General features: G+C 51.6%; 1 protein-coding gene across 4 annotated transcripts in view; it reads right to left on the reverse strand.

The window, feature by feature from the left end:
* Positions 1–134: 134 nt before the first annotated feature.
* DPP3 (dipeptidyl peptidase 3) overlaps positions 135–21049 on the reverse strand; it is a 30054-nt gene continuing 9139 nt past the window's right edge. For 3 of the 4 annotated variants that reach the window (XM_024254441.3, XM_063727871.1, XM_063727872.1), the window contains exons 7-18: positions 18784–18914; positions 18543–18673; positions 18411–18469; positions 17240–17434; positions 16971–17083; positions 16518–16610; positions 14603–14665; positions 14382–14506; positions 14122–14242; positions 12601–12780; positions 5332–5494; positions 135–713 (exon numbers count right to left, since the gene is read on the reverse strand). In XM_024254441.3, the coding sequence (XP_024110209.1) occupies positions 541–713; positions 5332–5494; positions 12601–12780; positions 14122–14242; positions 14382–14506; positions 14603–14665; positions 16518–16610; positions 16971–17083; positions 17240–17434; positions 18411–18469; positions 18543–18673; positions 18784–18914 (1547 nt within the window). In that variant the 3' untranslated portion in view covers positions 135–540. 4 annotated transcript variants of the gene reach the window in all.

Consider the following 21049-nt stretch of genomic DNA (forward strand, 5'->3'; position numbering starts at 1 on the left):
GTCGACATCCTGTTGTGGAAGGGAGGCTAAAAATGGCCCTCCTTGCCCCCTCCCCAGGCCTTGAGCCCATCACTCTGCTGGGAGCAAATGAGAAGACAGGCAAAGGCAAGGAGGAGCCACACACGCCGCAAAGATGGTGGTTGTCTCTAATATTTATTTGTCTGGTTATAAAATTAATATGTGAGGAGCATTGGATTTGGTGAGAACGTTTTGAACCCTAGCTGTCACGTGCCACCTGCGGGATCTAGACCAGTGACTTCTCAGAACTGCCATTTCCTCATCTGGTAGACAGGATGGTAAGCCCTGTCTTGCTCACTCCACATATGGCAGTGCAGATGAAATGAGATCACAGAGGGGAAGCAATTGGCAGGCTGGAAAGTGCTGACAAATGGAAGGGGTTGTGTCACCACCCTCAGCTGAGGTAGTACCAAGGTCCAAGCTCCTGCCCCTCCCCCTCCCCAGCCCCTAAATACACACACGAATGGAGGGCCACTTGCAGCCTTGGTTTGATGGAGTTGGGGGAGAGGCCACACATCTTCCTCAAGCTTGGCCAGATGGGGCCTCACTGGGGCCCTTCCAGAATCGGGCATCGGCTGTGGCCAGCTGTGTGAGGATCTCCTCCAGCTCGGGTCCATCCTCTGGGAAACGCTCGGAGAAGGATCGGATGAGGCCAGCAGCTGAGGCCTCGTATTCCAGAAGCTGCACATCTGAGCCTGGGGAGGAGATGGAGAGAAAACAGCAGCAGGGAAAGGTCTGAATAGGGAAACTGAATCATCATAATAATCTTAATAATCACAATTACAGCAGCAGCTGTTTCTTACTGAGCTCTGCCAAAAAAACCTGTGCTCTACGTTTTAGGTTGATTACTTAATTTACTCTTTACAGTAACCCTGTGAGGAAGGAAATACTACGGGGGAGTATTAAATGCATTGCTGCTTTCGTTCATTCAGTCAATCAAATAAAGATTTAGGCTGGGCATGGTGGCTCATGCCTGTAATCCCAGCACCTTGGTAGGCTGAGGCGGGAGGATCACCTGAGGTCAGGAGTTTGAGACCAGCTTGGCCAACATGATGAAACACTGTCTATACTAAACATACAAAAAAATTAGCTGGGCGTGGTGGCATGCGCCCGTAGTCCCAGGTACTTGGGAGGCTGAAGCTGGAGAATCACTTGAACCCGAGTGGCAGAGGTTGCAGTGAGCAGAGATTGTGCCACTGCACTCCAGCCTGGGTGACAGAGTGAGATTCCACCTCAAAAAAATAAAAATAAAAATAAATAAATAATAAAAGACACCAGGTGCCACACTAGGTGAAACAGATACAGTCCTTGGTGTCCTGAAGCTCACAGTCCAGCAACGACTTCATCTGTCTACTGTGGGACCTGGGGCAAGTTTCCCAACCTCCCAAGCTTCAGTCTCCTCATCTGTAAGGGAGCTGCAGTGATGACATAGTCACACATCGAGGGGGTGCTCAACAAACGCTAGCCACCATGGCATCATTATCTCCGAACCTGTTTACTGATTTGTTAAATGGGCTGTTCTGAGGGTCCCCTGAATACTCCCGGGAAGCACTGCCCTCAAACACACTTCAACTGCTCTACCCTCTCTCTGCACCTTGTCGTGTTCCATGACATCACAAGCTGTACAGCAGCAAAGAGCACAAGCTCTGGAGTTGAAGTTCTGGCTCTGCCACCCAACAGCTGTGTGACCGCAGGCAAATACACAGCCCCTCTGTGCCTCATTTTCCAGATGAAAAATGAGGATAATAACCATTTCTCTCTGGGTTGTTAGGAGTTAAGCCGTAGAAAGCTTTTACAGTGACCTGGCTGCGTGTGGTGGCTCACACCTATAATCCCAGCACTTTGGGAGGCTGAGGCGGGTGGATCACTTGAGGTCAGGAGTTCGAGATTAGCCTGGCCAACATGGTGAAACCCCATCTCTACTAAAAATACAAAATTAGCCGGGCATGGTAGTGGGTGCCTGTAATCCCAGCTTTTCGGGAGGCTGAGGCCGGAGAATTGTTTGACTCGGGAGGTGGAGGTTGCAGTGAGCCGAGATCTCACCACTGCCTGCGGGACAGAGTGAGACTCCGCCTCAAAAAAAAAAAAAAAAGTTTCTACAGTGCACCACCATCACAGCCTTTGAAAATCCAACCTGTTCTTCAGATCTAGTGGGAACCACCACTTCCTCCCCAGAACGTTCCCGTATACTCTTGAAGATGGATGTGATCTTCCCTCCTCTAAGTGTTCAGAGTTCTGTTTATATGTTTTGGCCACTCATTAACACTTCCCTTGTATGATTATTATTATGATTATTATTATTATTTTTTTTTGAGATGGAGTCTCACTCTGTCACCCAGGCTGGAGTGCAGTGGCGCGATCTTGGCTCACTGCAAACTCCGCCTCCCGGGTTCAGGCCATTCTCCTGCCTCAGTCTCCTAAGTAGCTGGGATTACAGGCGCCTGCAACCATGCCCGGCTAATTTTTTGTATTTTTAGTAGAGACAGGGTTTCACCGTGTTAGCCAGGACGGTCTCGATCTCCTGACCCTGTGATCTGCCTGCCTCGGCCTCCCAAAGTGCTGGGATTACAGGTGTGAGCCACTGCGCCCGGCCCCTTGTATGATTATTTATCTCCATATCTTATCATCCCCAGTGAGCTGTGATCACCTCCGGATCCCTAGTGGCTCCCCCATGGCTCGCACAGGGCTGGACATATCAAAGCAATTGATAGTACTGTCCATGTGGCTGGCATGATTTATTAATGCACTCATTTGACAGTCACTGAGCAACTCCAGTGTGCCAGGCTGTGCTGAGGCACGGGGGTATGCTGCTCCTCCCATCATGAGATGTGACCACCAAGAAAATGGGCAAGCGTGATGGGCGCTTGAAGAAAATGAAACTGGGTGGCAGAACAGAGAGGGACCGAAGCAGTTACTTTAGGTTGAGGGGTCAGAGACAACCTCTCTCACAGGGTGCCATTTTACAAGGAGCGGAAGGACAAAAAGAACCAGACAGGCAAAGATCTGGAGGAAGATCATGCCAAGCAGCAAGAACAGCTTATTCAAAGGCTGTAGGAGTGGACCGAGCTCAGTGGGTAGAAGAAACAGAAAGGTCGGGAGCCTGGAGTACAGTGAGCCAGAGAAGAGGTGGTGAGGCTAACAAGGGTTGGGGCCAAATCCCAGGAAGCCTCTGGAGGGCATGGAAAAGCATCTAGAATGAGTGTCTTATAAATGCCTTTTCCGGCCGGGCACGGTGGCTCATTCCTATAATCCCAGCACTTTGGGAGGCCGAGGAGGGTGGATCACCTGAGGTCAGGAGTTCGAGACCAGCCTGGCCAACATGGCAAAACCCTGTCTCTACTAAAAATACAAAAATTAGCCGGGCGTGGCGGCACGCACCTGTAATCCCAGCTACTCAGGAAGCTGAGGCAGGAGAATCGCTTGAACCTGGGAGGCAGAGATTGCTGTGGGCCAAGATCACGCCATTGCACTCCAGCCTGGGCAACAAGAGGGAAACTCCGTCTCAGAAATAAATAAATAAAATAAAATAAATGCTTTTTTCCACCAGGCATGGTGGCTTACGCTGTAATCCCAGCACTTTGGGAGGCCAAGGAGGGTGGATCACTTTGAGTTCAGGAGTTTGAGAACAGGCAGGCCAATGTGGAGAAACCCCGTCTCTACAAAAAATACAAAACTTAGCCAGGTGTGTAGTCCCAGCTACTCAGGAGGCTGAGGCTGCAGAATTACTCGAGTCCGGGAAGCAGAGGTTGCAGTGAGCCAAGGTCGCGCCACTGTACTCCAGCCTGGGTGACAGAGTGAGACCCTGTCTCAAAAAATGAAAAAAATAAATAAAAGTAAAAATAAACAAATAAGGCTGGGTGTGGTGGTTCACACCTGTAATCCCAGCACTTTGTGAGGCTGACGTGGGAGGATCACTTGAGGTTAGGAGTTCGAGACCAGCCTAGCCAACATAGTAAAACCTGGTCTCTACTAAAAAAAAATACAAAAATTAGCTGGGTGTGGTGGCAGGCGCCTGTTATCCCAGCTACTTGGGAGGCTGGGGCAGGAGAATCACTTGAACCTGGAGGCAGGGGTTGCAGTGAGCCGAGATTGTGCCACTACATTCCAGCCTGGGCGACAGAGTGAGACTCCATCTCAAAACAAACAAACAAACAAAAAACCCCACCTAAAAACCAAATAAATAAATGCTTTTTCCTCACCAATAATAGGTAATGACTTTTTACAAATATTATTCTATTTAACCCTCACGACTGGCCAGGACAATGCTTTTTTTTTTTTTTTTTTTTTTTTAAAGAGTTGAGGTCTTGCTCTGTAGCCTTGAACTCCTGGGCTCAAGCGATCCTCCTACCTCACTCTTTCAAGTAGCTGGGACTACAGGCAGGGGCCACCATGCCTGACTCAACCACTCTTAATTTGACTCTTGGCTCCTCCACTAAAAAGGCATAAGCCTTGTGCAAATTACTCTCTGTGCCTCAGTTTCCTTACCTGTAAAATGGGGATAACAACAATACCTACCTTATTGGGCTACTGCAAGGATTTAAAAGGTTAATCCCCAGAAAGCACTTAGAAACTCTAAGAAGGAATTCAGGTTCACTATAATATCAGCAAGCAGTCCACACTGGCTTTATGAATGAAGACACCAAAGTCTAGAAGTGTCAGGTGATTAGGCCAAGGTCACAGGGCGGTTCTGAAGCTGGTGCTCTAACCACTCCATAACACCACATTGTCTCAGGTGTCTCAAGTGACAAGTAGCAGGAAAGATGAGTCAAGGGGTGAGAGGAAAGTGAAGGCAGTAAGGGGCTGGAACCCCAGGGGGTTTGAATACGAAAGATACAAGTACCGTGTGGCCAGGGCTAGGCTCTGGAATTGTCGCTTGAGAAGGAAGCAGGATGATGCAACTGTTGATCACCATCCGGGACGTGACCAAGTCACACTGTCCCCTGGGTTTCACTAAGCTTGCTGGGTCCCAGCTCCCTCCTGACCTGACCCCCAGCCTGGGTACCCAACAGGTCTAATTCTTTGGTACGAACGCCTGGCTTCCCCCTAAGTCTGCATGTTCTGCTATCCCCTGCTCTGGTGGTCTTCTTCAAATCTTCTGTCACTGTCTTACAACTTGCATGACTGTGTGTGTGTCGGGGGGGTGGTGGGTGGTGACAGATACCAAGATTAGGGCCTGAGGTTTGGCATGGGAAGGACCCTGGCAGAAAGGGAAGGGCCATCCCAGGCTGCTCTCCCTGAGCCCTGGGATGGGTTCTTATTGCTTCCCAGAGGGCCCTGTGTGGTCCTCATCAAGGGAGCTCAAGAGTCCATTACCTTCAAGGCGAGTGTTGGGCTGAACAATGAGCTTCCGAGATTCCTTACGCAGCAGCACCGTGTCCCTGAGGGTGAGGAAGCACTCGGGGGGCGCATCAGTGACCGCCGCATACGCCTCGTACAGGGCCCGCCCTCCAGCCACATCCCCTGTGGACTTCAGCACCTGTGGGAAGGATGGAGTAAATGTCTCGGATGCGCACTTACTCGGTGTCCACAGGGCTCTGCCACAGGCCACAGCTCATTGTGGTCAGTCCTCGACAGTCTGTGCTATGGTTTGAATGTGTCCCCTCCAAAATTCTGGTGTTGAAACTTATGGTTAAGTTTCAACTTAACCATTAAGGCTCCTGCCTTGTGAATGGGATTAAGGCCCTTATAAAAGAGGCTTCAGGCTGGGTGTGGTGGCTCACACTTATAATCTTAGTACCTTGGGAGGAGGAGGCGGGGGATCACTTGAGCCCAGGAGTTTGAAGCCCAGGAGTTTGAAGCCAGCCTGGGCAATATGGCAAGACCCTATCTCTATGGGGGGGAAAAAAAAAAAAAAGCCCAGCCATGGTGACTCATGCCTGCAATCCTGGGCACTTGGGGAGGCCGAGGTGAGAGGATTGCTTGAGCTCAGGAGTTTGAGACCAGCCTGGCTAACATAGTGAGACCCCCGTCTCGTCTCTAAAAAAAAGGAAAAGAAAGAAAAAGGAAAACAGGCCTCATGCCTGTTTGGCCCTGTTGCCATTTTGCCTTCCACCATGTGAGGCCACAGCATTCCTCTCCTCCAAATAATTAAACAAGGTATCATCTTGGATGGAAGGGGAGAGCAGCCTTCACCAGAAAATGAACCAGCTGGTGCCTTGATCTTGGACTTCCCCACCTCCAGAACTGTCATAAATAAATTTGTGATCTTTTTTTTTTTTTTGAGACAGAGTCTCGCTCTGTCACCCAGCCTGGAGTGCAATGGCACGATCTTGGCTCATTGCAACCTCCGCCTCCCGGGTTCAAGCGATTCTCCTACCTCAGCCTCCTGAGTAGCTGGGACTACAGGTGCATGCCACCACGCCCGGCTAAATTTCTGTATTTTTAGTAGAGACGGGGTTTCACCGTGTTAGCCAGGATGGTCTCCATCCCCTGACCTCAAGATCCGCCCCACCCCGGCCTCCCAAAGTGCTGGGATTACAGGCGTGAGCCACCATGCCTGGCCAATTTCTGTTCTTTATAAATCACCCAGCCTCTGGTATTTTGGTGTTTTACAACAGCACGAAACAGACTAAGACACTCTGCAAAATGCTGGGCCCTGTCACTTACCGGCAGTGTAACCTCGGACAAGTTACTAAACCACTCTGAGCTGTTATCTCTAAACAGGAATAGTTCTGCTCTCTCACAGTGTTACTGTGCTGAATGAGTGAGAAACACAGATCAATGATTAGCATAGAGTAAATGCCCACAAAATTAAAGCTAATGTTTCTCGTTTGATTATCTCATTTGACATGTAGACAAGGCAGGTATGACCATTACCCTTTATAAAATAAAACATTTCTGGCTGGGCACGGTGGCTTACACCTGTAATCCCAGCGCTTTGGGAGGCTGAGGCAGGTAGATCACCTGAGGTCAGGAGTTCAAGACCAGCTTGGCCAACATGGTGAAACCCTGTCTCTACAAAAATACAAAAACTAGCCAGGTTTGATGGTAGTGCCTATAGTCCCAGCTATTCAGGAAGCTGAGGTGGGCAGAATCGCTTGAACCCAGGAGGTGAAGGTTGCAGTGAGCCAAGTTTGGACCATTGCACTCGAGCCTGGGTGACAAAGTGAGACTCCATCTCAAAAAAATAATAAATAAATAAAATAAAAGTAAAATAAAACATTTCTTACACATACAAGATACAGTATGTATACCGTAAAGAACATTAAAACAGACACTCGGGCCGGGCGCGGTGGCTCACGCCTACAATCCCAGCACTTTGGGAGGACAAGGTGGGCAGATCATGAGGTCAGTAGATCAAGACCATCCTGGCTAACACTGTGAAACCCCGTCTCTACTAAAAATACAAAAAATTTGGCTGGGCATGGTGGCTCACGCCTGTAATCCCAGCATTTTGGGAGGCTGAGGCGGGTGGATCACGAGGTCAGGAGATTGAGACCATCCTGGCTAACACAGTGAAACCCCATCTCTACTAAAAATACAAAAAATTAGCTGGGCGTGGTGGTGGGCACCTGTAGTCCCAGCTACTCTGGAGGCTGAGGCAGAAGAATGGAATGAACCTGGAAGGCGGAGCTTGCAGTGAGCCAAGATCATGCCATTGCACTCCAGGCTGGGTGACAGAGCGAGACTCAGTCTCAAAAAAAAAAAAAACAAAAAAAACAAAAAATTAGCTGGGTGTGGTGGCACACGCCTGTAATCCCCGCTACTTGGGAGGCTGAGGCAGGAGAATCTCTTGAACTTGGGAGGCGGAGGCTGCAATAAGCCAAGAACTTGCCACTGCATTCCAGCCTGGGCAACAGAGCGAGACTCCATCTCAAAAAAAAAAACACACACACACAAAAAACAAAAAAAACCAGACACTCATACAACCCCCACCTCACCTCAGAGTTAGTTCAGCTGCTTCTGCTTGACTGCACTCTGAGGCTGCCCCCATCTAAGGAAACCACTATCCTTGATATGGTACTTTTTTTTTTTTTGAGATGGAGTCTTGCTGTTGCCAGGCTGGAGTGCAGTGGCGCGATCTCGGCTCCCTGTAAACTCCACCTCCCAGGTTCAAGCAATTCTGCCTCAGCCTCCCAAGTAGCTGGGACTACAGGTGTGCACCACCACGCCCAGCTAATTTTTGTATTTTTAGTAGAGATGGGGTTTCACCATGTTGGCCAGGACGGTCTCGATCGTTTGACCTCATAATCTGCCCATCTTGGCCTCCCAAAGTGCTGGGATTACAGGCATGAGCCACTGTGCCCAGCCAATATTGTACTTTTTAAAAAATTCTCTTGCTTTCCCTGAGTTTTACTCTCAATCATGTATTAAGTTCTTGCCTGTTTTTTTTTTTTTTGAGACAGAGTCTCGGTCTTGTTACCCAGGCTGGAGTGCAGTGGCAGAATATCAGCTCACTGAAACCTCTACCTCCCAGGTTCAAGTGATCCTCCTGCCTCAGCCTCCTCTGTAGCTAGGACTACGGGCACCTGCCACCATGCCCACCTAATTTTTGTATTTTTAGTAGATATGGGGTTTCACCATGTTGGACAGGCTGGTCTCGAACTCCTGACCTCAGGTGATCCTCCCACCTCAGCCTCCGAAAGTGCTGGGATTACAGGGGTAAGCCACCGTGCCCGGCCAGTTTTTGAACTGTATACATTGTGATTTTCTTTTTCTGCTTGGATTATGTTTGAGATTCATTTGTGCTAAAACAAAAAAACAAAAAAAACCATACACTCATACAACCCCCACCTCACCTCAGAGTTAGTTCAGCTGCTTCTGCTTGACTGCACTCTGAGGCTGCCCCCATCTAAGGAAACCACTATCCTTGATATTGTACTTTTTTTTTTTTTTTGAGATGGCATCTCGCTGTTGCCAGGCTAAAACATTCAGCTATACTTCCCCTTCTCACTGCTGTGTATGTAGTCTTTTACTTATAAACACACAACTTCATCTCATCTACGGTTGATGTGTAATTTGGTGCCTTTTTTTTTTGAGACGTAATTTTCACTCTTGTTGCCCAGACTAGAGTGCAGTTGCACGATCTTGGCTCACTGCAATCCCCACCTTCCGGGTTCAAGTGATTCTCTTGTCTCAGCTTCCCGAGTAGCTTGGAGTACAGGATGCGCCACCACGCCTGGCTAATTTTTTTGCACTTTTTTTTTTTTTTTTTTGAGACAGAGTCTCACTGTCGCTTGGGCTGGAGTTCAGTGGCATGATCTCGGCTCACTGCAACCTCCATCTCCTGGGTTCAAGCGATTCTCCTGCCTCAGCTTCCTGAGTAGCTGGGACTACAGGCACATGCCACCACACCCGGCTAATTTTTTATTTTTAGTAGAGAAGGGGTTTCACCATGTTGGCCAGGCTGGTCTTGAACTCCTAACCTCAGGTGATCTGCCCGCCTCGGCCTCCCAAAGTGCTGGGATTACAGGTGTGAGCCACCATGCCCAGCCTTTTTGTACTTTTAGTAGAGATGGGGTTTCACCATGCTAACCAGGCTGGTCTGAAACTCCTGACCTCAGGTGATCTGCCCGCCTTGGCCTCCCAAAGTGCTGGGATTACAGGCGTGAGCCACTGTGCCCGGCCGGTGCTTTTTGCTAATACTGCTGCTGTGAACATCCCTGTATGTCTCCTGATGAACAGATGCAAGTTTTTCTAGAACTGATTCTGCGTCGGTGACAGGAGTGCTCAACTTTAAGAGATGACGCTGCTGTTTCTTAAAATTCGTATGTAATTCAGCCTTCCAAAAGCAGTGGATGGCAGTCCTCATTGCTCAGTCTACTAAGTGGATGCTGGCAGTTGTTAATTTCTGCCATGCTGAGGGATATCAATTGTAACTTATGCAGCTTAGGTTGAGGTTGCCTACTTACTAACAAGGTTGAACATCTTCCCTTAGTTGGTCAAGGGCTATTCATTTTCCTCTTCTGTTCATTTTTGCTTATTTTCTGTTGGGTTATCTTTTCTCCTTCATTCTTTTAAAAAAGTTTTTCTTTCTTTATTTTTTGAAATGGAGTCTTGCTGTATTGCCCGCGATGGACTGCCATGGCATGATCTTGGCTCACTGCAACCTCCACCTTCCAGGTTTGAGCGATTCTCTTGCCTTAGCCTCCTGAGTAGCTGGGATTACAGGCACCTGCCAATACGCATGGCTAATTTTTTATGTTTTTGGTAGAGACGGGTTTCACCATGTTGGCCAGGCTGGTCTCGAACTCCTTACCTCAAATGATCTGTCTGCCTTGGCCTCAGTGCTGGGTTTACAGGTGTGAGCGACTGTGCGCGGCTGAAAAGTTCTTTATTTATTTTAGATACGAACCCTTCGTTAGTACAGTAGTCCCCACATATCCATGGAGTATATGCTCCAAGACCATGGAGTGGAGGCCTGAAGCCATAGACGTACAGGGCCCTATATATACACTGTTTTTTTCACCATACATACACACCTATGAGAAAGTTTAATTTATAAATTAGGCACAGGAAGAGATTAACAATAACTACTAATAAAATAGAACACCTGTAACAAAATAATGCAATAAAAGTTAGGTGAATATAGCCTCTCTCTCAAAATATCTTTTTTTTTCTTTTTGAGGCAGTGTTTCGCTGTGTCACCCAAGCAGGAGGGCAGTGGCACAATCTTGGCTCACTGCAACCTCCAACTCCCAGATTCAAGCAATTCTCATGCCTCAGCCTCCTGATGGCTGGGATTACAGGTGCCTGCCACCATGCCCAGCTAATTTTTGTATTTTTAGTAGAGATACGGCTTCGCCATGTTGGCCAGGTTGTTTTTGAACTCCTGACCTCAGGTGATCAGCCCATCTGGGCCTCCCAAAGTGCTGGGATTACAGGCGTGAACCACCACACCCAGCCTAAAAATATCTTGTTGTATTTTACTGTGGCTAACCGCAGCCGCAGAAAGCAAAACTGTGGATAAGTGGGGCCTAACCATATGTGTTGTAAATATCCTATCCTAGTGTAAGACTTTTTTTTTTTTGAGGCGGAGTTTTACTCTCATTGCCCAGGTTAGAGTGCAGTGGCACAATCTCGGCTCACTGCAACCTCCGCCTTCCGGTTTGAAGAGATTCTCCTGCCTCAGCCTCCCAAGTAGCTGGGATTACAGGCACCAGCCACCACGCCCAGCTAATTTTTTTGTATTTTTAGTAGAGACCAGGTTTCACCATGTTGGTCAGGCTGGTCTTGAACTGCTGACCTCGTGATCCACCCGCCTCGGCCTCCCAAAGTACTGGGATTACAGGCGTGAGCCACCGCACCTGGCGCCTAGTGTAAGACTTGACACCTTCTTTATGGTAACTTTTGATTAATATGTTATCTTTTCTTTTTCTTTTAGAGACAGAATCTAGCTCTGTCACCCAGGCTAGAGTGCAGTGGCGATCAGGGCTCATTGCAGCCTCTACCTCCCATGCTCAAGTGATCCTCCCATCTCAGCCTCCTGTGTGGCTGTGACCACAGGCGTGCATCACCACACTTGGCTATTTTTAAAATTTTTTGTAGAGATGAGGTCTCACTATGTTGCCCAGGCTGGTCTTGAACTCCTAGACTCAAGGAATCTAGCCTCCCAAAGTTCTGGGATTACAGGCATGAGCCATCACGCCAGGCAAATTGAGCAGTTTTATTGCTGTACAAAGTTCATATTGTATATTTACTCTCAGCATCACTCAGCCATATTTCTTATGGCTTATCAAACCTTCTCTCTGGGGCTGTTTCTTTTTCCTAAATTATATCCTGTAGAAGTGTTGTTACTGAGGGTTTATTAATGGTAAACTGTTTTTGTTTGTCCAAAAATGTCCTTCATTCTTAAAAGATGTCCTGGCTGGGTGCAGTGCCTCACACCTGTAATCCCAGAACTTTGGGAGGTCAAGGCGGGTGGATCACCTGACATCAGGAGTTCGAGACAAGCCTGGCCAACATGGTGAAACCTTGTCTCTACTAAAAATACAAAAATTAGCCAGGCGTGGTGGCGGAAGCCTGTAATCCCAGCTACTCAGGAGGCTGAGGCAGGAGAATTGCTTGAACCCGGGAGAAGGAGGTTACAGTGAGCCGAGATCACGCCATTGCACTCCAGCCTGGGCAACAAGAGCAAAACTCTAATAAATAAATAAACAAACAAATAAATAAATAAAAGATGTCCTTATTCTTTTTTTTTTTTTTTTTTTTTTTTAGAGATAGGGTCTCACTGTGTCACCCAGGCTGGAGTGTAGTGGTGCAATCATGGCTTACTGCAGCCTCGACCCCTCAGGCTCAAGTGATCCTCCCACTTCCGCCTCCGGAGTAGCTGGAACTACAGGTGCGCACTACCATGCCTGGCTAATTTTTGTATTTTTTGTAGAGACGAGGTTTTGCCATGTTGCCCAGGCTAGTCTCGAACTCCTGAGCTCAAGAGATCTGCCCTCCTCGGCCTCCCACAGTGCTGGGATCACAGGCAACAGTGCCTGTACATGAGGCATCCGGTGCGCTTACATGTTTACTGGCTACCTTTCCTCACTGCAGCATAAGAAACTGCTCACAGCTTATTCTCTGTGCCTGGTAACACTCAGTGCCCCTGGAGAGGTTGGCAGGGGCCCATCCAGGCGAGAGGCCTTTGCTTACCTGAAGTCTCCGCAGGAAGCGCTCTAGAGCAGGCTTGCCCACAGACCGGATCTTGCTGCGGTCGAGGCGGACCCGGGCATCTGGGCGCCCATCGGAGCCTGTGATGGGAGTGATGGTAACGAGTCCCTCGCCAGCCTCCAGCAAGACTCTCAGGATCACAAACCGGGCCTGCATATGGGCCTGCCAGGGTGAGGGAAAGACAGCATTTGTAGCCCGTATCAAGTGCTTGGTCCTAGGCTTGGTCCTTGGTCCCAGTTGCCCATTAACTGGCAATTGTTACTGTCATTCTCCCCCACCCTGCAGGTCCTTTTCTGCTTATTCTCCTCCCCTCAAATGCTTCCTCCTTCCTCTTCTCACAGAGAGGGCAGGCTGCCCTAGGAGACAGGGAGGCCATTTCCAGGCGGGACCTGGTGCCTATGCTCCCCATGTCACCCACCGTGATCCCTGCTGCTCCAGATCCCCCGCTGAGGACAGCAGCTACCCCCTCCAGGGTCCCCAAACATTTTCTCCTCTACAACCTTGTTTGTGCTCAAAAGGGGAACCAAGTAGGCATCATTATCCCCAGTTTACAGATGATAAAACAGAGGCCCAGAGAGGTAAGAGGGACTTCCTTAGGGGCACACAGCTAATAAAGGAAGAGCCAGGACTCAGACCCACATTTCTGGACCCTGTATGACGTCACATCACCCTCCTCAAACCACACCTATTTGATTTTGTCAAAAAGTTTCTGTTGCTGGTGGGGTGCAGTGGCTCAAGCCTGTAATCCCAGCACTTTGGGAGGCTGAGGCGGGTGGATCACGAGGTCAGGAGATCAAGACCATCCTGGCTAACACGGTGAAACCCTGTCTCTACTAAAAAAGTACAAAAAATCAGCCGGATGTGGTGGTGCGCCTATAGTCCCAGCTACTCGGGAGGCTGAGGCAGGAGAATTGCTTGAACCCTGGAGGCGGAGGTTGCAGTGAGCCGAGATCATGCCACTGCACTCCAGCCTGGTGACAGAGCGAGACTTCGTCTCAAAAAAACAAAAACAAACAAACAAAAAAGTTCCTATTGCTTGCCCCATATCCAAAGGACACATAACTGAGCCGTGGCACCAAATGGCCCTGGAGGCAATGCGAATCCTGGCTCTGCCACTTAGTGGCAAGTTGCTTCATCTCCTTGTGCCTCAACTTCCTCATCTCTAAAATGAGGGTAACAATAGCACCTACCTCCTGGGGTAGTTAATTCATGGAGGGTGCTTAGAATTGTGTGTGGCACAGAGTGCGTCAACTGCGAGGAGTCCTAATAAAGTCACCTCATCTGATTCACCGTGAAATGGTGGCCGGGGAGAGTCCTACTCCCATTTCACAGAGAGGAACTCTGGGGCTCACAAGAGTGATGTGACTTACCCCCAAACAGTAGAGTCTGGCATTAAACCCAGTTCATCTGCCTTAAAGGTACAGTGGTCCCATCCTTGCACCCTGATCTTGGCACCCACTGCAGGCTCCCTTCCGCCTCCAGGGAGCGCTACCTAGGCCCTACCTGTCGCCAGTTGGAGGCCTCAGGTGTGTAGAACTCCAGAGCGAGCAGCCCGGCCCGAACCATGTTGAGCCAGTTCACGTAGATCACGTCCTCCGCATCAGCACCCTCAAAGCCAAAGATCCTGTGAGGGGGCAGGCAGGTGGCAGGATGGTCAGAGGCTGCCCTGTCCCCATCCCACCGGCCACCACCACCCACCCTCCATGCCCCCAGGGCTGGCCACTGCACCGGGACAGCCCGCCCCTCAGCCCTGCTGCTCTTACTCCAGCACTTGCGGGTGGAGACAGAGGTAGAGACCCACGCTCTCAGCCCGGCACTCTTCGTAGCTGGAGGCGATGGTGCTGAACTTGCTGTCCCAGGTCTCCCCACTCAGATACCAGCTCTGAATCTGGAAAAGGAGCTCCACTGTCAGGCTTAGGGTGGCCACTGCCCCACCTGTGCCCACCCTCCCAGCACCCTGGGGCCCCGCTGAGGCCTCCCTCACCTGCTCGCCCGTCTCTGGGTTGATCACTGTCTCCTGGTCAAAGTTGAATGATCCTTTTTCATCCTGCAGAACACAGGGTGGGTGAGGGAAAGGCGCCCCCAACTGGATCCAGGCCTCCCGCCCCAGAATGATGGGCCGGAAAGTGGCTCAGGAAGGCAAGCAGGAGCGCAGGAGCGGGCGGCGGGAGCGGTAGGTCCGTCCACACACTGACGCCTGCACAGCCCTGAACACTGTGACACTGGGCTGCCTCCTCAGAGCCATCAGGAGCGTTCAGAAACAGAGCTGCCTACCCCACCACACAGAGAGGAAAACCAAGGACCAGACAGTGGAGGGACTTGCCCCAAGTCCTTTGAGGACCCAGATCTGGTGTCTCCAGACCCCAGTGGGAGATGCCCCAATGGGTAGGCCAGCCAGCCCAGCTGTCTGGGCTTCTGGCCCGGCTCCTGGCACTGCCAGAGGAGATCACGGCATCATTCTAACCCTCCCACTGCATGCCATGCGTCTTTCATGCAGCATCCTTTGTGTTTTTTTTTGGGGGATGGAGTCTGGCTCTGTTGCCCAGGCTGGAGTGCAGTGGCACAATCTCGGCTCACTGTAAGCTCCGCCTCCCGGGTTCACATCATTCTCCTGCCTCAAGTAGTTGGGACTACAGGCGCCATTCTCCTGCTTCCCAAGTAGTTGGGACTACAGGCACCCGCCACTACACCCAGCTAATTTTTTGTATTTTTAGTAGAGACGGGGTTTCACCATGTTAGCCAGGATGGTCTCGATCTCCTGACCTCGTGATCCGCCTGCCTTGGCCTCCCAAAGTGCTGGGATTACAGGCATGAGCCACCGTGCCCAGCCTCATGCAGCATCCTTTTAATCCTCACAACCATCTTCCGAGGACAGTGCTACTATCACCCCACTTCACAGATGAGGAAACTGAGGCTCGGAGCCTAAGAGCCCCAAACTGGAGTCAGAGCACACAACCTCCGTGGACACTGTCTCTCAACACTAACACCTGTTTGCTGTCAGGGCTTACTGTGTGTCAGGGCTTACTGTCTTCACCTTTACTCCTCACAACAGCCCACACAGCAGGGGTCAGGAATCTCATTTTACAGATGGGCCAACTGAGGCTCGGTGAAGGTACTGACTTATCCAAGGCCACACACAGCCTGGATAAAGTCTGGACAAGGCATTTCGCCAGACTGCTGCCCCAGCAGCTGTTCTGTGCATCCTCCTGACCCCCGGGCCCAGTTCCAGCCCTTCCCCATCCAGGGAAGCAGCCCCACACCCTGAGAAGCAGGACCCACCCAGAACCCCGCCCTCGGATGGGAGGGGCCACACCTCACCCCACTTCTGGTCATCTTCATGCTGGGGGTCCACATCAGCTTTTCAGCCCCCCATAAAAGGTTGTCTGTGTTTCCATATTCCCTGGGTAGGTGTGGAGGGGGCTCCAGCCACTCTGGCCGGCTGGCAAGAAGGGGCTGCTCTGGGGAGAAGTGGCTCCCTACGATACCCAGAAAAGCCCAGGCTCCACGGAACAGCGGCGCAAACAAAGACAGCACTGCTGCCTCAGATGGGAGCACCCAGAGATGCCCTCTGCCCCAAGTGTCTGTCCTGGGGCTGCTGGAGCCATGCCCTTAGGGTGTGCTTCCTTAGCCTGAGCCAAACAATTCCTCCTTGTGCGGCGAACAGCAGCTGAACTGTCCCGAAGGGCCCTCTACACCCAGGCTCTACACCCAGGCATCTCAGCTCCTGGGACATCTTGAGGGAGGGCAAGACAGGGTCTTCTCTGCCTAAGGGGCCATTTTCCCCACCCAACCCATAGCCCCTGAAGGCAGAGGCTGGAGCAGCTTCACTGCTGGGTAGGGCAGGTTGTGGCGAGTGGAGCTGTAGGCTGGGGTGCCAGGGCTGGCCGCTGCCTTCTCACCTGTACAAAGAGCTTGCCGCTGCCATGGCCGAGCAGCTCGTGCAGACCCACCTGCACATCGAAGGAGGGCCCCTTCCAGAGGATGTACAGGTCCTGCCAAGACAAGCAGAGACCCGCGCTGTCCACTGGCCGGCCCCGGTTATACAGCCTGTCGGCCTCCCGCCCCTGGGCCATGGACCCATCTCAGTGCATGTGCTTGGTAAAGGCCAACTGTGCTCCACCCCACAGCCCATTTCATCCTTGCAACAACCCAGGAGGAAGGGAGGGATGCCTCCCTAGTGTGACCAGAGAGGAAACTGAGGCTCCAAAGTCCACACGGTCACGTGGTTGGGAAGTGGCAGAGCCAGGACTGAAGCTGTGTGCTTTCCTCTCTACTGCTCTGGGCTGTCTGCCTTCCCGAGTCCGCTGAGGAAGGTGAGGCCCAGCCCCGACCCTCTGACTGCTGGCGCCCACCTTGTCATCCTCCTCCAGAAAGGTGAGCTTCTCCCGCTGCGTGGCGTAGGCCACAGCCAGCACGTTCCCCAGCGACACGTTCTTAAAGCCTTCCGTCTGCCTCAGGTCATCATCTGGAGAAGGTGGAGAAGGATCAGAAAGAAGAGGTGAGGGTCAAAGGTAACAGACAAGAGGCACAGGGCAGTTTGTGGAGGGTGTGTGTGTGGAGAGGGAGGGACGACTCTAAAAGGCGGCTTCTGGGGCTTGGGGGCTGGGCCTGCGACACTCACAGTTGGGGATGTTGATGCCGGCAGGGATGCCGGAGCCAGCGAAGGTGAGAACATCCAGGGAGGTGAAGTCAGGGGTAAGGAACTTGTCCTTCTCAAAGGTTGGGGGCCAGGGCAGCTCCTTCAGCAGCTGCTCTGCGCTCGCCACCAGCCGCTCAAACTTGGCACTCATGGCTTTGTTCACCACAGCTACGAAACCTGCAGGGGAGGGAGGGGTTGTGGAACCCTTGGCAGGGTTCCAGGAGGGCTCCCACTTCACCCTACTCCAGCCATCACACATGTACTGAATGTGGGCATGTACTGTATGCAGTCACCCTGGGCTGGTGGCTGGGGATAGCAGTGACCCAGGCCTGGGCCCTACTGGGTCAGGACCTGGACAGGAAAGATGCAGCTGCACAAACCCGTCTCTCCCTCAGGCCCCTGGGCCGCCTGCTCCTTCTCCCTGGGCGTGGGTCTAGGGGCTCACCCCTGAGCCCCAGCAGGCTGTGTGCTCTCCTCCCAGGCTAATCTCTCCAGCTTTAGCAGGCAGATGCTCAGACTCTTCTAAATCCAGGGGCTGGGGAGGATTAGGGCAGTCAGAGAAGTGGCTGAATCCTCAGGCTGGATGCCCTGCCTTGCACAGGTGGGTCCCCTGGGGAAGGGGGTGGGGGCCGCGGCAGCCTGCCACCAGCCTGGGATGACAGCCCCGGGTCAGGTCCACAGTCACAATGTCCATCCTGCTTCCAGCCACTGAGTGCAGCAGTCTGCATCCTAATCGCATTGGTGCTCAGAGGCTGGGATTTGGCCCAAGGTCACACAGCCTGGGAGTGGTAAAGCTGGGCTTGGGAGGCACATGGCTACCTGGAGCCTGTGCCCTGACCAGACACCAGAGGCAGCACAGCAAAATAGCTCAGAGCCAGGGTTCCCGGGCCACCCCCCAACTGTGCCCCAGTGCCCACACCTGTTAAGTGAGGATAAACATCCTCATGGGATGATGGACTCTAAATTAGTTAATATAGCTAAGCTTCTTACAACAGTGCCCAGTAGATTGTAAATGGGGTTTATTTACCATGGCTGTTCTTACTGTTACGGTTATGGCTGAGCGGGGGTGGGGAGAACCATCAGGGGACACTGGAAACGTGGACTTGGACGTGGGGGAAGGGACTGTGACTGACCTCCTCCCTGAGGAAGTTACCTTCAAATTCTCCTCGGGAACCAAAGGGGTCGCGGTAGCTCTCGATGAACCCGATGTAACTGGGGGAGAGAAGGGCAGAGGTGGACGAGGGGCAGGCAGGAGGGGGCGGGTGGGGTGGAGCTGGCGCCTCACCTCTCCACGATGGGGCCTTTGTCCTGGATCCAGAAGCGGGAGCCCCTCTTGTGGGCCTCGATGGAGCCCTGGGTGAAGCTCTCTATATACTGGGCCAGCATCTGCCCCTGGTGGCTGTTGGCTGCATACGCCTGAGGTGAGTGGGGCTCGGTCAGCCTCGGGCCACCCACCCACCTCCACACCCGCTCTGCTGCCCAGAGGGGTCCTCAGCCTGCACCCCTCAGCCCCCAGCCAGTCCAACCTTGGCTTTCTCCAGCTGCTCCACCACCTTCTGGAGGATGGGCGCGTAGTCCCCCCGGGTCACCTGGAAAGGGCTTCCCCGGAATTTGTAGCTCTTCAGCTTGGAAGTCACCTCGGAGTCCAGGGAAGGCTCTGGGGAAAGAAGGTGTCACTCAGAGAAAAGACCTGAGTAAGACACCTCAGCCAGCTTTTCCCCATAGCACTCTTTCACTCTAAGATTTTCAATGGCTCCCTGTAGCTAACAGACATGAGCATAAACTCTCATCTTCAAAAATATATATATCAGCCGGGCATGGTGGCTCACACCTGTAATCCCAGCACTTTGGGAGGCCGAGATGGGCGGATCGCCTGAGGTCTGGAGTTCGTGACCAGTCTGGCCAACATGGTGAAACCCCATCTCTACTCAAAATACAAAATTAGCCGGGCATGGTGGTAGATGCCTGTAATCCCAGCTACTCGGGAGGCTGAGGCAGGAGAATCGCTTGAACCCAGGAGACAGTGGTTGCAGTGAGCTGAGATCGTGCTGCTGCACTCCAGCCTGGGTAACAGAGGGAGACTCCATCTTAAAAAAAAAAAAAAAAAAAAAAAAAAAAAACAACTAAAAACAAAAACAAAACCCAAAAACTAAAAAACAAAAATATATGTATCATATAACATGTGCTTTCTGTGTGTTAACTCCTTTAAGCCTCACTCCAACTCTGGGAGGAGGTGGAAATTATCATTTCCATTTCACTGATGGGAAACTAAGGCACCGAGAGCTTAAGTGGATAGCAAGTGGCAGATTGGATTTAAAAAGACAGCCACATCCCAAATGTAATCGACAGTCCCACGGGGAGACAAGAGGGTGACTGGGAGGAGGAGCTGTGACGATAGCAGAAGGGAGCTGGAGTGAAGTTGGGGGGCTGGGCAGCCTTCCAGAAGCTGGAAAAGGCAAGGGGGCAGGTTCTTCCTGAGACTCCAGAACGAATGCGGCCCAGTCTTGCTTTTAGACTCTGGACCTCCACAACTGTAATAGAATAAGTTTGTGTTGTTTTGTGCCACTAAATTTGTGGTAATTTGTTACAGAAGCAATGGGATGCTTACACACTACTGTATTTTCCTTGTTGTCTCTGATCAATAAAATATACTACAAGGCTATGTAAAAACAAACAAACAAGCAAAAATAGCCACAGTATTTCCTGTCTTACTGCTTTTTTTTTTTTTTTAATTTGAGGTAGGATCTCATAAGGTTGCCCAGTTGATCTCAGACTCCTGGGCTCAAGCGATCCTCCTGGCTCATCCTCCTGAGTAGCTGGGATTACAGGTGTGAGCCATCATATCCAGCTCAACTGTGACTTTGCCCATGGAGATGTGGGATCTGTGTTCCCTCCTCCTGAAGCCAGGAAGGCTGTGACTTCAGCAGCAGGGACACCATGCGCTTAGGCCAGGTCACACAAGGTGAGCAGGCTTCTGCCTGGCTCTCCTGGGATGCTCACTCTTGGAGCCCAGCTACCACGAACAATAGGAGGGTGCCACATGAGGTATTTTAGTCAACAGCCCAGCTGGGTTCCAGCCGGCAGCCAGCACCTGCATGTGAGCCAACAAGCCTGGGGATGCTTGCGGCCCCAAGCTGTCGTCTTCCCAGCTGAGGCCCCAGACGTGGTCACCCAGCGACCGGCTGTTCCCACTGTGCTCCTCCTGCATTCCTGACCCAGAGTCTGTGAGCATGAAAAGGCGGTTTTGTACCACTAAATTTGGGGAGCATTTGTTCCACAGCAATAGATAATGACCCACTCAGGCAGCCCGGCTCCAGGGCCACATTCAACCACTGCCCGAAACTGCATCTTGTACTGTAAGTATAGGCCCAGCTTATACTCCAGTGAGATCCACTCCTGTTCCTCTGAACCCACATCTGCCATCATCTCCCCAGTGGATGCTCAGATCCACCAAGCGCTAGGCACCAGGGAGACGACAGTGGATGAAACAGACAGGCCCTCCTCTCGGGGAGCTTGTAGTCAGGGAAGCTACTGAATGTGCCGATAGGAAGAGAGAAGGGCATGGACTCAGTTATGGGAAGATAAGGAAAGGTCCTGGGGAAGGCAAGTCCATGCATGGCCTAGAGGATGGGGAGGAGGCAGCCAGGGGACAAGGAGAGGCTGGAGGGGGTTCCGCATGAGAAGTGGGGAATGGATTGTGCAAAGACCTGGACAGGGGCCAGGCGCGGTGGCTCACGCCTATAATCCAGAACATTGGGAGGCCGAGAGGCAGGCGGATCACCTGAGGTCAGG

The sequence above is a fragment of the Pongo abelii genome, chromosome 9, assembly GCF_028885655.2.
Source record: "Pongo abelii isolate AG06213 chromosome 9, NHGRI_mPonAbe1-v2.0_pri, whole genome shotgun sequence".
Classification (NCBI taxonomy): domain Eukaryota; kingdom Metazoa; phylum Chordata; class Mammalia; order Primates; family Hominidae; genus Pongo; species Pongo abelii.